This window comes from Lepisma saccharinum, chromosome 16 (assembly GCF_977018435.1).
Source record: "Lepisma saccharinum chromosome 16, izLepSacc3.1, whole genome shotgun sequence".
NCBI classification, from domain to species: domain Eukaryota; kingdom Metazoa; phylum Arthropoda; class Insecta; order Zygentoma; family Lepismatidae; genus Lepisma; species Lepisma saccharinum.
The window spans coordinates 56173539-56189169 of NC_139244.1; the positions used below are offsets into that span (position 1 = coordinate 56173539).

General features: G+C 39.6%; 1 protein-coding gene across 1 annotated transcript; it reads left to right on the forward strand.

Moving 5' to 3' along the window:
• The first annotated feature begins 13443 nt into the window (after nt 1–13443).
• LOC146000593 (glutamate receptor ionotropic, delta-2-like) lies at nt 13444–14898 on the forward strand. The gene has a single exon (XM_083138345.1). The coding sequence runs from the start codon at nt 13444–13446 to the stop codon at nt 14896–14898; it is 1455 nt and encodes a 484-aa protein (XP_082994471.1).
• The last annotated feature ends 733 nt before the right edge of the window (nt 14899–15631 follow it).

Genomic DNA, 15631 nt, shown 5'->3' on the forward strand with positions numbered 1-15631 from the left:
GCGCGAATGTTTTTCAAACGTTTGCCGCTGAATGTCCGAGAGGCTTTCAGCCACTTTCTCCAGCTGGTGGAATCTGGTGACGTCAGGGTGAGATTCCACCGGCTCCCTTTAAATACCTTGACGGGAGGGGAAGGAAACACTGCTTCTCAGGCGCGGTTATTCCGTGGCAAGGGTAAGCTCCTTCTGGCGAGAGTCCATCGGTCGCACTCTCCACCCCAGAGTCTTTGCCGTTCCCTCGGCTGGCACCCTCTTCTGCCATTCTTCCCCGGTGGCCTTTGTATCGTAGGAGCTGTGTTGTTTACGACAGGGAAATTTCTCAGGAAACAGAATTCTGGGTTCGCAAATTACGTACTGAAAAGGAAAGTAGAGAAAATACATCTGAAAGTGCTCGAGAAACAGGGAAATGTGAACAACATTTGCGAACCAATTCTATGTTAATTCTCATTTTACATTTGCTTCTGTCTTCCTGATATCTGCTATTTCAACAGATATTGTCATAGGAAAAAAAAAAGCTTTAATATTGAAGATGGCGGTAATTAAATAAATTAAAATTTTAACTAGAAATTCAAGAAATTACACCGACCTCTGTGGCGGAGTGGTTGCCACAGCTCCCTACGACGTCAGAGCTCCAGGGTTCGAATACCGGGCTGGGCATGGGTGCTCTTTGTAAATGTCCCTTCATCAATGTCATATCATCACTCGTAGTGATTAGCCAAAAGTGGCAGAAAAGCGACGTCAAATAACAATTTAATCAATCGATTAATGAAGTAATTAAACTATTTATATGCTTACTTTTATTCATTTTTGTATTTTAAAATGCGTGATTACTTTCTTTGTAGCCTTCAAAACCAGTGAGAGTATTTCTTTCACAGAAATGAATAATTTTTAAAAGGGAAAGCTATCAGAAATAAATTATATATATACGTACACATATATTAGGTAATTTAAGTTGCTTCTCCTCCCTCTCTAGATTAATAATGATCATAATGATAAAAGATGTTTAAATGTAAAATATATAAACAAAAAACGCAATGATTCCAACTTACAGAACCTCGCGCATCGCAGGGAATATGAAGTCTGTGTCAAGCAGTAAGGAACCACAATAGAAGATTGGCGCAGGGAATTGAATGCGTGTTGTAGCGATTCGAGAATTTAATATTTGTTTAGCTGTTAGTGGTTTAGTATTCGTGCTAGTGCTGTGTTTAAAGTTAAAGGCAGTGGATATAATATAATATTTTCGTGTGAAAATAGTTGGAACGGGATCTTTTCCGGAGAAATTGCAAATAGTTAATGTAGGTAGGCCAGTAGCATCTCTTGTACCACAGGTCTTGAACTCAAACTTCCGTGTATAAAAACAAAGATCACTAATGCACGAGTAACTGGGTACTGGGGTAACTTGAATTTTACACTTCAATTAATATTGAGGGTTTTTATTTCACTACCGAATTTCTTTAATATTCTTTGTTACAGGTTTTTTCTTATAGATTTATTATATTCTCTTGTTTTATTGTTTGAAATTCTAAACGTAGATTAACTGCAAGTGCAATCACAACAATTATTCGACAGTGGTCGCAACAATAAGGTAACATTTTTCACACATATATTCATAAATCCTGTATGGATGTTGAGGTAAATTTGCAGGGAGACTTCAGGAGTGGGTGGATGAATCAAGTGTCTGGGATTACCCACTAGTTAAAACCAGCATACGCCACTGACGTTTGGATATGATCCTTTAGGGTGATGTCGCCTACCTTCACACCTAACCTAAACAAAGTTATAATTTCCCATCATTGTGACTTGGATTTTCAATACTTAGGAAGATTTCAGATCGAAGGGACACGCGATACATGTCGTTTGGAATGAGCCAATCAACTGCAACGTTTCACACCGTAGCGACACAAAAGGCCGCACAAACCTACTTTCTACTTGTGAAATCCTCAGGGGGACACGGTGTGAAATCTCCCTTAGTAGGCCAATGTCACCGTCACCTCGAAGTGGCGGCTAATGTTGACCACAGAAGAAAAATGTCTCCTCAACCTGTGGGAATGCTCCTCAGTTTTCTTCTTTCTCCTTTATTTTCTGTGCTTGTTCGTTATGCATGCAACATCTTACGATTTGACATACACAGGACAATCAGACAAAGTCAAGGGTGGCCAGGTGGCTCAGTTGGTAGTGCAATTGCACGGTATGCCAGAGCCCTGATTTGGGTCCTAGAAGAGCTTGCAATTTCCGCCAAAATGTATACATATGCAACATCATCTTGCTTTTTCTTCTCGACATTCATAAAATTTTCGGCTGTCTCTTTATGGTAGTAAAGTGTTTGAGTGTGTGTCGAACTCAGTAGGCTTAATCAAAAGTATTATTTTATGTCATGAAATTCTCGAACTGCGTACACGAAATTTGGTCCGGGCACAACTAAATCATCAGTAAAAACTTTGATTTTCAGTTGATCTGTGCAGCTTATTTCTTTTGTAATAAACCTCTCCAATATTCGGTACTGCTGAAATATTCACTTTAAAGAGATAACCTTCGATTTCTTCGGCACTCGACTCGAACGAGCGCTACACTGAGGCTATGGAAGTTCTGCTTTTTTCAATGTTTTCAGCTTTGAACCTGAACTGGAACTAGTAGTAGACTTCGTTACTTTATGGTATTTAGTCCTTTTCATTTTCGAATCACTAGATCTTATAAAGCTACCAATGGACATTGACTGATCACTAATCGACTGTATGAACTGTCACACTTACCCCTGAAGTCTCATTAACCATTCTTTGTACAGATCAACCGGGAAATTGAAGCAGCGTCTTTATATCCTCATTATATTCTAGAACATTCCGCAGATAAAAAGATTCGTTAGTACTGCCAGTAGTTCGACTCCTTCTCTTATTCAAGAACGTTCCCTCTCGCGCTTTTCAGAGATAAAAATTACAACGAATCGTCATACTTGTGGCGTCACCATTGTTGTGCAGTTTTCTAATGCTGACAAGTCTTTACGTAGTGATCAAGTTCACTGCGACAACACCGAAAGCGCAAGAAAAGTATACGTGCAATATTATCAACAACAGGGTTATAGAATATTCTCCGTCTTGGCTTGATAATTATTTTTCTCCTTAAATGATTGTCACATTATTGAAGAAGAAAAAAACCTAATTTTATGTAGTGTAAACTGAAAAAATTCCTGGGAGAGGGGGCTTGATTCCCAACTTGGATACGCGCTATTAACAATAACATGGTTATAGAACATTCTCCGTCTTGACTCGATACTTATTTCTCTCCTTAAATTATTGTCATTATTCAAGAAGCCAAAAATCTAATTATATCTAGTGTAAACTGGAGAATTTCCTGGGAGGAGGGGTCGAGCCCTCTGTACATGCTATTATCAATAACAGGGTTACAGAACATTCTCTGTCTTGCCTCGACTCTCATTAAATTATCGTCACATTATTTTCTTTCACACCACAAGAAACCAGAAACCTCATATTATCTAGTGTAAACAGAAAACTTGGGGGGTTGGAGGCTTGAGCCTCCTAAGCCCCCTTGGATACGTGCCTGGTGCCCCATCCTGCTGAAAATATGATGGGAAGCTGCCACCCTCCGTCAAAACTGACGGAAATATGTGTTCTTCTAACAACTGCAACTAGCTCCCTGCATTTAAATTGTCATGAATGAAGAACGGGTCAACGATACATGTCCCCCAGATCCCGGCCCGCACCATAATATTCCCAGCACCAACCATATTGCTCGAATCTCTTCACAACGGGTTCTCGGAGGACCAATACCGCATGTTCTGTTTATTCACTTCCCCATTCACATAAAAATTTGCTTCATCAGAATGCAGAATATGCAGTGCAAAGTGTGGGTCCTGGCAAATTTGTTCCACAGCCCATTCACAAAACTGCATTCTCCTATCTGGGTCGTCCTCAGAGAGATGGTGCTGCAGCTGCAGCTTGTACGAGTGCCACTTAAACATCTTAACACCCTGCAAATGGAACTCTGGCTGACACCACATTGCACAGACATTTGACGTGTGCTGCGCTGTGGAGACTTGGCAAACAATGCTAGCACTGCCGTAGCTGTTCCTTTGTCAGTGGCAGTTTTGCGCCTACCAGATTGTGGCCTGTTCTGGACTGTATTGCTGTCTTCGAACCTGGTCAGCTATTGGGACACTGTAACGTGTGACACTGGGTTCCGTTCGTTGAAATCACGAGTTACAGCACGGGCACTTCTGACCCCCTTCCCCCACAGCTTTATGATCTGGATTCGTTCGGCCTTGGTCAATGGCATGGTTCAGCACCTGCAAATGATACGTAATTATCATTTTCATATGCCCATAACTTCCTTATCATTAAGTTTTCATAAATCTGACTTCACCACTGAATTCCCGGTGAAATTCTAGCCCAAAACCATACTCAACATGCCCCCTTCCCATTTAAAGAAATGAAGTTGGATCCAAGATGGTGGACCTTGTCATGACATGCACCAAAAAGACCAAAAAGTACCATGACCAATTGCTGCAATCTACACTCCCTTTCATTTTATAAGGGGTGGTCAGGGACTTTTGACACACTGTATATCCATTCAGTATTGCTGGTCCGTTTAGGTGAAAATGTGTCTCTTTCTCTCTTGGAATCAATTGAGGGCAGGGTAAAATTAAGATCAGTTGCAGTTCTTCAATGTGCGCGGAAAGCATTAAGGTACCATTGGAGACAAGAGACCATGATGTAAGGATTAGCGGGACGTTCTAAGATGTACTCCAATCGCTATCCCTGTTGCTATCATGTTCTGAGGCAGGGACACAGAGGGCGAAGGGGATGGTGAAGTGGAAGTGGTGGCGGGTGCTGCTGGCAAGTTTCAGTTGCACTCTGACTTTCAGGGTGGTAGATACTGCCCTCACTGGAGGGCTAGTGGACTTGAGAAAGTGTTCTCCCATGTATTTCACAGGTGAATGTTTCTTTGCTGTAGACCGAATAGCGGCCACAGGCTGGCTTGATGTACCGTGAGATATATCAGAAATAGGTGTTGTTAGAGTGGATGCATTGCTGGTCTGGACGTCTTCACTGTGACGTAACAGCATTTGCAGCAGAGTCATTCCATTCCAAATCAACACAGCCCCCAACCTGACCATCTCCAATTTTCATGAAATTTGGGGAGTTGAAACTATGCATGGAACTTAGTAACTATGAAAATTTTTAGTCTCGTGCTTCTTGTAATTGTTAAATTATTCAAGGTCAAAGTTCGCATAAATTGCCCTTTTTCAGCCCGCTTAGCTATATTAAATGTGCTGTAACTCCGCCCCTATTTCACCTAGGAAACTCAAATAAAGCTTATTGTACAGGGAATTGAACAAGCTTTCCAGTGATATATAATAAGCCCACCTTTCGATAAAAATATAATTTTGTCACGTGACCTTGACCTTTGACCTTGAATATCTCAAAACATGTCATCACCAAAAATCGTGAAAAAAATATATTTGGTCCCTCATGCCATACTATAAAACATATCAAAAAATCATTCTGGGACTGCAATGGGATCAGAAGATACAAAATAATATGTGTAACTATGTGACTGATAAAAGCCTCATTACATGAACTATGACGAGTCAAAAGTCCTTTAACACCCCCTACAAAATGCAAAGGAGTTATCCTGGTCATGAAAGAAATAGGTTAGACACAGGGAGATCCCTAGCTGTGTGTATCAAATCAGGCTAGAATTTCACGAGAAATGAAGTGACGAAGGTTTTTCCAACTTATTTTTAGGCAGCAAAACGTTATACACATATCTTACACTTACGATATATGCACATTATAGTGTTGTCTATATTCCTGTGAGCACACTCGTTGACGTCTCTCACACTCACATAGAACATTTCGCAATGTAGCAGGTGCAACAACATCGCAATCAGCAACTATGCCTTCTCTCAGATGGTCAATATATCAGGGACCTTTAGTGCATACACCATTCTCTTCATATGTTTCTGAAGGTAAAAGTCCTCCTAAGATGTTAGATCTGGCGAATGTGCAGGCCTTTTAATAGATCCCCGTCTGGCCATCAATCTACCTAAAAATTTACCATGAAGAAATTTCCAAAATGTTCAATTGTAATATAATTAAGCCTTGTTTCCATATTAAATACAATAAGTTGCTGACCAAGGCAGTTTATTAAGATAAAAACACTTAACACGTAACGTTTCAACCCTGTATCAGGGTCTTCCTCAGACGAAGCAACTTATTGTTTCCAAAATGTTCACATAGTGTGGTCACACACTGTCCTGTTTCAAAACTCTGGAAAAGTGCCATATCCCGTAAGCAAGGATGAAAAACCTGTTCACTTAACATATCCAAGAAGCCCTTACCATTTAAGGTTCCATTGTTGAATATGAACCAACCATTCCCTTTCTCCATACACAATACCACATCATTAACTTACCAGCAACAACCATTCGGCTGGGACCTGTCTACTGTAGATTATCAAATCACAGGTATTGCATATAATTTTTATTAACTTTACCGTGAACATGAAAATTAGCCTCGTTACTGAATAATTTTTCATTCCAAAGAAAGTGTCACGTAATTGTTTGAGATACTTTTCCCAATATTCTCCACTATTCAAGTATTTGGTGAATATTGCTGATTAAAATCATATGCAATGATGGGTATACTTCTTTCTCTCCCGAGATGTCAGCGTGATCTCTACGAGTTCCTAACACGTTAGGATCATTCTAATGCTTTGTTTTTAACACCTCGAAAAGGAGGAAATGGTTACAAGCATGCAGTAATAACTTTTTGCTGGTTAAAGATACTTTGGATAAACCTTCGCCGTTTCATTTCTCGTGAAGTTCTAGCCTGATTTGATATATCACATCACATCAAATCCCTTTCTTTGAAATTTTTGCGTTGAATTCAATATGGTGGTCAACAATGTGCCGGACTGGCGCTTGACAAACACAGCTAGGGATCTCCCTGGGTCTAACCTATTTCTTTCATGACCAGGATAACTCCTTTGCATTTTGTAGGGGGTGTTAAAGGACTTTTGACTCGTCATAGTTCATGTAATGAGGCTTTTATCAGTCACATAGTTACACATATTATTTTGTATCTTCTGATCCCATTGCAGTCCCAGAATGATTTTTTGATATGTTTTATAGTATGGCATGAGGGACCAAATATATTTTTTTCACGATTTTTGGTGATGACATGTTTTGAGATATTCAAGGTCAAAAGTCAAGGTCACGTGACAAAATTATATTTTTATCAAAAGATGGTCTTGTTATATATCACTGGAAAGCTTGTTCAATTCCCTGTACAATAAGCTTTATTTGAGTTTCCTAGGTGAAATAGGGGCGGAGTTACAGCACATTTAATATAGCTAAGCGGGCTGAAAAAGGGCAATTTATGCGAACTTTGACCTTGAATAATTTAACAATTACAAGACGCACGAGACTAAAAAATTTTCATAGTTACTAAGTTCCATGCATAGTTTCAACTCCCCACATTTCATGAAAATCGGAGAGGGTCAGGTCGGAAATTGCACATATCTGTGTTGATTTGGCATAGAATGACTCAGCAGCAGTAAAGAAGGGCACAGGTAGAGGAGTACTGCAGACACACTCACGAAGACGTCATTCCGCTTCGCCGGCAGAGATTTTCTCTGTGACGACCAACTCTCTGATCTTCTCTTCCTCCAGGACAGTGGGACAGTCACGATGCCAGACTGGGTGATTGCCTTTACAGTTAACACATTTGGGCCCAGATGGGAAGGGCTCTGTGTCACAGATGGTAGTGGTGGCCTTGCAGGAAGGCTGGGTATGCCCAAAATGCTGACATTTAAAGCACCGCATTGGGTTGGGTATGTACGGCCGGGCATTAAGGCTGTAATATCCAGATCGTACTTTACTGTGGAGAGTGGTTGAACTGAACGTAAGAATTAGAGAAGTGGAAATTCACCCAAAGATCTTAACTTTAAAAGGTTGTTTGTGACCACGGTGGCTCAGTCAGTAACGTGTCTGATTACCATGCTAAAGGTCCCGGATTCGATCCCCGGCCAGCTCAAATCTGGGAACTTTTCTAACGGAAGTGGCCCCGGCGCCCACCCAGCGTCGAATGGCATGGTAAAGGTGGTCAGGGGCATGATGATGATCACATAACCCCCACTCACGACCGGATCAAGGAAGATTGGGGCGTTACCCCCACACCCCTATACGTCTTCATGGCATAGTGCTAAGCACAAGGGAGCACTTTACCTTTTACCTTCAGTCTGGCAACCTGTGCTGGTTTGCATAAGGAGACTCCCGTTTCGCAGCTGTTTTATTTCTGGTACGTCTGAACCAGTGGCGCAGTCTAGCTGTTCGTTGGTTATTTCAGATTCATAGTTACTTTCGGTCTTCTGAACTATGCTAATTACAAGATAACGAGGCACTGATTTCACGTTTTTTGTCTGTTCCATTAAATTTGTCAGGCTTATAGACCATGCATGTTTTGGGGGTTTCCCCCATTTGAATTGTTTTTTGTGCCCATATACAGTAAAGTTTTCTAAAAAGGGTCCATAAATTGTCGCCTTAACATGCCCTCTATGCCGAGGATCCCCCGGAAATGAAGGCTACGCAAGGACCAAGCCTAAATCCATGGAGCTACGTTCGCGAGTGCAAGTACCCCTGCAGCCAACACTGTCCCATCGGCATGTGTAACTAACACATTGGGATATTTTTTTTTATCGAGGTTGTCTCCTCTGGTAGGACCCTTAGTTACAAGGAGGTCTATGGAGATGGATATGAATGAAATGAAATTAGGGAAAACCTCCCTACTAAGCCCCCTCGCCACGTCAACATGGAGGGAAGAAAATTTGAACAGTGTTTTTTTTTTTAAAAAAAACAAAACATTTACTTAGTTCATTTTTATTGCAAAACGGACCTTACTTAAAAACCCTCATATACATTATATATACAACTTTGGAAATATTTGATTTGATTCGATTCTTGTTATTTAGCATCTCTTTTCTGACCGTTTTGGCAAATCGTGAATATGATGATGATGTGACAAGGTGAAATTAAAGAATGAACACTCACAAAAACACCCATGCCAGGATTCGAACCCTGTACCCCTGACATACTAGCAAGCTGTGCTAACTATTCTGCCTCATACAGAAGTTTGCCACATCAAATACAGATGAAACTTTTGACTATTTAAAGAGACAACAATTGAGCTGGGAATGATGGACCAATATCTGATTCATATTATTTTTGTTGGAAAATATTCATGCAATCTTGAACTCACATGCAACTAAACACTGACCCACCAACACAGACCTCAAATGGTGTCTACAATTTTGTAATACTATTAAAAAAGTAGATCCTTGGTTTTTCCAATTTTTGCAGACCACATCATTCGGGCAATTTATATACACCAGGCAGGGCATGTCCAACTTCAATCAAGTAGTGATCTACTCTTTTGTGTCACAACAGGCAGTGAGCTACTATTAATTGTTAAGCACCTTAGGGAAAATATACAAATGACACAATAAATAATACAATAAAAGTAGTATGTGTTGAAATGAAATGTAAAGTCGGCTAGTCAAATAAACACCCATCATTTTCTAATTCTGGTTTCTCGTCTCCTCTCTCCTTCAAAAAAGACTTAATTTCACTCGGCAAACTACGAAATCTTTGCAAACATTTCTACCTACTCAGCCACCTGACATCAATGTGAAAAATTATATCAGGTTGCCCTTCCTCAAGAGTGAGATAAATAGCCTCATTTGAAGTGATTTACCATGAATAGAATTTGCTATTTTAAAAGCTACGACCATGACTGCTTTTGTGCTAAGACTTTTGCTTGCCAAAACTTGTTTATGGATAATACAGTGATATGCAAGGAAATCAGGGAAGTCTTCATGCTGTCGGCAGAGGGCAATAAACGTGCCCGGTCATTGATTTTGCCCCATCAGTAGTAATGAAAACAAGTTTGTGCAATGTAACATTAAGCTTTGTAACAAAAGAGTGAAATGAATTAAATATGTCCTGACCTGTAGTTCTCCCTTTCAAAGATATCATTCCTAACAGTTCTTCTTTAACTTTAAAATTACCAAAATCATCTTAATAAAAACTAGTAACTGAGCTGTCTCTCTGATGTCCGTAGATTCGTCCAATTGGAGTGAGAAAGCAACACACTTTCAACAATTGTTCAGTTATGTTTTGACTAATTTTCTCGATTCACTGCATGACAGTGCTTCTTGATAATTGAACATCTTTAACAGCAGCTGAGATCTCTTTCTAGTTCTTATTTCCCTCAAAAAGATTATCGGCTATTTCCAGAACACTCTCTTTTACGAATTCTCCTTCGGTAAACGATCTGCAATTTTTAACTATCAGGTGGCTAACTTTGAAGGAACACAGAGTAGCTTTGATAGATTGTGAGGTTGGTTTCATCATAAATTGTTATTGAGCAACTAAATTTGATTGAAGTTCTTTCAGTTTAAGTTTACGAATGTCAGTTTTGGGCAGAAAATCATCATCGTATTTATTGATATGCAGTGCTTTATAATGAGGCTCTAAATTTCCCTTTTTTGGCAATGATATTGAGGTGTTACAATTAAACAACAACATTTGTCTTTTACAATTACAAAAAAGTACTCGCTTTCCCACTAACGTGAAAATGGCAGCTTTTGCTCTTTTTAGAAGAACTCATATTCTATTATTATTCTACCTGTTCAAACAACGATATTACACACGCACATACATATATATGCGTTTGAACCTCGATCATACTGTCACACACTCGCAAAAACGCACTGTTTTCACCTCTTCGACAGGCAGTCACACAGACGCACTCTAAACCCATGAGCACAGCAAGGTGACTAGCAGTCAGCGCGAATCTTCGCCTGCACGGCTGTCATACAAAACATGATGGGGTTCAAAACTGCACCACTTAAAAAATGGAAAGAATAGCAGTGATAAATATTCAGAATCTGAAATTTGCATTAAAAATGGATCAATCCATTATACATTATACGAAGGTCACTATTTATATTTTGAGCCTTGGCAACACTGATTGAAGTTAGGCGCTATTTGACGTTTGCACGGAATCGTCTGGCATTATTGACCATAACGTACTTCAAATGTTTTGTCAATAGCTTCATGTGTGTTGTTTATGTTGCCTTGGAGATTGCGCGACAACAATAAAATGGAATTAACTCGTGAACATTTTCGTGCTATGATTTTTACGATTTTCGACGTGGATTAAGACAAGAGTGCATCGATCAACTTACTTCCACATTTGGCGATGAAGCCCCATCCTTTGCCACTGTGAAACGCTGGTGTAACGAATTGCCGCCATTCGCTCACCGACAAGATTCACGAAGGTCGTCCAAAATCAGTTGTTGTTCAAGAAAACATTGATGCTGTGCAAAACCTAATACTGCAAGATCGTCATGTGACATACTATGAGATTGAGGCAACCAAAGGCATTAGTTCCACCAGCATTACATGATTATTTAGCTGTGAGAAAGGTATGTTCTCGTTGGATCCCACACAATTTGACAAAAACTCAAAAAGACACTCGTGTCAATTGGTGCAAACAAATGCTCAATCAATACAATCGTGGTGCTTCAAAAGACGTATATAAGATTGTAACAGGTGACGAATCATGGATATATGCATATGAGCCGGAACGTAAACAGCAGTCGACTGTATGGGTGTTTCAAGATGAACCCAATCCAACAAAAGTTGTTCGCGCTCGAAGCACATCGAAACAAATGGTCGCCTGTTTTTTCGGGAAAACTGGTCATGTGGCAACTGTGCCATTAGAGGAACATAGAACGGTCAACTCTGAATGGTACACAACAATTTGTTTGCCAGAGGTCTTCGGTCAAATACGGAAAACAAACAAACGTCGTCGGATCATTCTTCATCAAGACAGTGCCAGTTGTCACACATCTCGTCTAACAACCGACTTTATGAACAGTCAAAAAATCGAATTGATAGGTCATCCGCCGTACAGTCCTGATTTGGCACCCAATGACTTCTTCTTGTTCCCAAATGTCAAGAATACATTGCGTGGACAACGATTTTCGTCGGCGGAAGATGCTGTTGATGCATTCAAAAACCATATTATGGAGGTGTCTCAAGAAGATTGGAAAAACTGCTTTGACGAATGGTTCGAACGAATGCAAAAGTGTATTGACCATAAAGGAGAATACTTCGAAAAACAATAAAGCAGTTTTCAATGCCAAATTCCTGTTTTTTCATTGTTAGGCTCAAAATATAAATAGTGACCTTCGTAGAAGTTGAATTTAAATAACGTATATTCGTATAATTACAATAGATAACTGCGATTGACCAAAAAACGTCCAGCGAACGACCGGTCGATCGCGATCGACGTGCCGGATATACACAAACATATGTGAATTTTTTTTAAAAATTCATCATACTTATCTTCTCTTTGCTTGCCCTATTTTTTTTTTTTTTTGTTTGTTTGTTCAAAAATGTACTTTCATTGCACCGCCATATAGAAATGTTGATTTCCCAAGGAAAAAGTCAATTCCATGACTTAACCAGGATTTTGAGACTGTTAAACACACACATATAAACAAATTCCATAGTGTAACAGCTTTCTAAGGGCCAGCATTTGCCAAGCATCTTTTTCGTTGGGTGGTGTATGATCAATGCATCAAGTTCTAATCCCCTAATGTTCTGGCTTTTGAGACCGGAGCTCCACAATGCTGGGTCAGGGTTGAAATTTTCTCGAAACTCACCAGGGATCGAACCTGAAACCATTTGTTCAAAAGGTTTAAGTGGGATATGAACAACTGAAAACCTAGGAATACTAGTATTAACTAAGTAGTACTGCATCCTTGTAGAGATCTGTATTCAATGTACGAAGATATCTGCACTCATAATAATTTCCCCTTGTTCAAAATACCATATGTTGAAGAATTAAATTTTACCAGTATATTTATTGGCCTATAGCTATCCTTGCTGACAGATATATATGATCAACTGAAATTTTTCTTTACAGGGTTAAACATCGAACCGACATGACGAGATGGATACCATTATTCACTACTTGGTACATTTATAACATGTGCGTTGGCAACGAATTACATCAAATTTACACATCCAATGTGGAATCCATTCAGTATAGGAGTCTTAAAAATATGGTGGCTGCCATAAGTGGGAAATATTTAGTTCAACATAACTGTGTAGTCATTATAACAGACATTGAACGCATGTATGAAGATAATTTTCCACAGATGATGCAAGAACAAGTTGCCACTGTTTTATTCACACTAAACTATGGGAAACTAAAATATATACATCAAATACCTAAACCTTGCAGTGCTCAAGTTCTTATAATCAAAAATATTATGTTACTGAAAGCATATTTGTCCTTCCTGCAGGCAAATGAGTATCCTATGCTCTCGCAGAAATATTTATTAGTAACCACAACAAAGATGAAAAGTAGTGAAGAAACTCTGAAAACAATTGCTCACGTCCCATACCTAGTAGAAGCAGTACCAAAGAAAGAAGATAGTGAAGATCCCAATGATGATTTTCAATTGTTAACCTACCCTTGCCCTTACAATTTAAAAGAAAACAAGACAAATATGGGTTTATGGGATGGAGTGAAGCTTTCGCAGCATGCAGATCTTTATCAGAGTAAATGTGGTAATCTAATGAATTCTGTTCTCACAGTCATCACCTTCAACTACCAGCCTTACGTTATACTCAACGGCTTGCCTTCGATCAGCTCTTCAGAAGGAATAGACATGCGTATTCTAAGGCAACTAGCCAATTGCCTAAACTTCACCACCTCATTTACACTAATCGACAAGAAGTACAAATGGGGTAAGTTGTTACCGAATGGAAGTTGGACAGGGATGAAGGGAGAGGTTTTTCATGACAGAGCTGACGTTGCTCTGGGCGGAATTTTATTTTTGCACCATCCTCAAAAGCCATGGGAGTTCCTGCAGCCATATTTCTTCGATTGCACGACAGCCATTGTTACTAAACCCAAACCCCTTCCATATTGGATGGTAATTATACTACCCTTCACCGTCACAGTTTGGCTCTGTTGCCTAGGTATAATTGTATTGGGCACGCTGATACAATATTACATAGACATCTTGTCAGCGAAGTTAAAACTTAAAGAAAAAAGCTTCTTTGCATCATTAAGGACAAGTTATTTTAGCACAGCCAGTATATTTACACAAGTATCACTTCCGATACTGCCACAGGATAATGGAATGAGGATCATTATTGCTAGCTGGTGGATGACCAGTATCCTAGTAGTCACTTTGTACTCTGCTAAGATGCATTCTATACTCTATTTTCCTCCAGAATCAAGCGCAATAAAATCACTGACGGACCTAGAAAAGAGCACTCTGAAAGTAGGAACCGAAGAGAAAAGTATAGTTGCCAGCATTTTCTCTTCGTTTGTCAAGAAAGATATGACGTATCTTCCCTTTAAAAAAATCATGAGGGCAGTGGCAAATGGCGAGCTTGCTTACTTCGGTAAAAGACGGGTACTCGAGTACATGACTGCAACAAAATACTTGAACAGTTACAAGAAGCCAACACTAATGACATTAGAAGACTGCATGATCTCTAACCCCATAGGCTTCACGGTGAGGGTGAACTCTGCACTTAAACCGGTGATGGATGATGTCATTTTTAGGTTAACTGAATCCGGCATAATTAATTTCTGGTACACAGACATTCTGGAGAATGCCGATGTCAGTGAAATGGAGAAGAATGATGAGAATGATTTGCTTCGCTTGTCCTTGAAGCATCTTGAAGGATCGTTTACATTGTATTTATGTGGAGTGTTATTGTCGACTGCTGCTTGTATCATTGAAGTTTCATGGGGAAGAAATTTCAGGCTCCTCAAACAACACAAACTTAAATGAGGAACCAGTAATCAAACTAGCAAGAATGGTTTTGTGGGAAAAAAAAGTGACACTAATTGAATATTACGAGGGTCACTATTTATATTTTGAGCCTAAAAATGAAAAAACAGGAATTTGGCATTGAAAACTGCTTTATTGTTTTTCAAAGTATTCTCCTTTATGGTCAATACACTTTTGCATTCGTTCGAACCATTTGTCAAAGCAGTTTTTCCAATCTTCTTGAGACACCTCCATAATATGGTTTTCGAACGCATCAACGGCATCTTCCGCCGACGAAAATCGTTGTCCACGCAATTTATTCTTGACATTCGGGAACAAGAAGAAGTCATTGGGTGCCAAATCAGGACTGTACGGAGGTTGACCCATCAATTTGATTTTTTGACTGTTCATAAAGTCGGTTGTTAGACGAGATGTGTGACAGCTGGCATTGTCTCGATGAAGAATGGTCCGACGGTGTTTGTTTGTTTTCCGTATTTGACCGAAGACCTCTGGCAAACAAATTGTTGTGTACCATTCAGAGTTGACCGTTCTACGTTCCTCTAAAGGCACAGTTGCCACATGACCAGTTTTCCCGAAAAAAACAAAAACAAAAAAAAACAGGCGACCATTTGTTTCGAGCGCGAACAACGTTTGTTGGATTGGGTTCATCTTGAAACACCCATACAGTCGACTGCTGTTTACGTTCCGGCTTATATGCATATATCCATGATTCGTCACCTGTTACAATCTTATA

Bases quoted from the DNA above. Each gene is read 5' to 3' on its own strand.
- LOC146000593 (XM_083138345.1), top strand. From the start codon at position 13,444: ATGAAAAGTAGTGAAGAAACTCTGAAAACAATTGCTCACGTCCCATAC.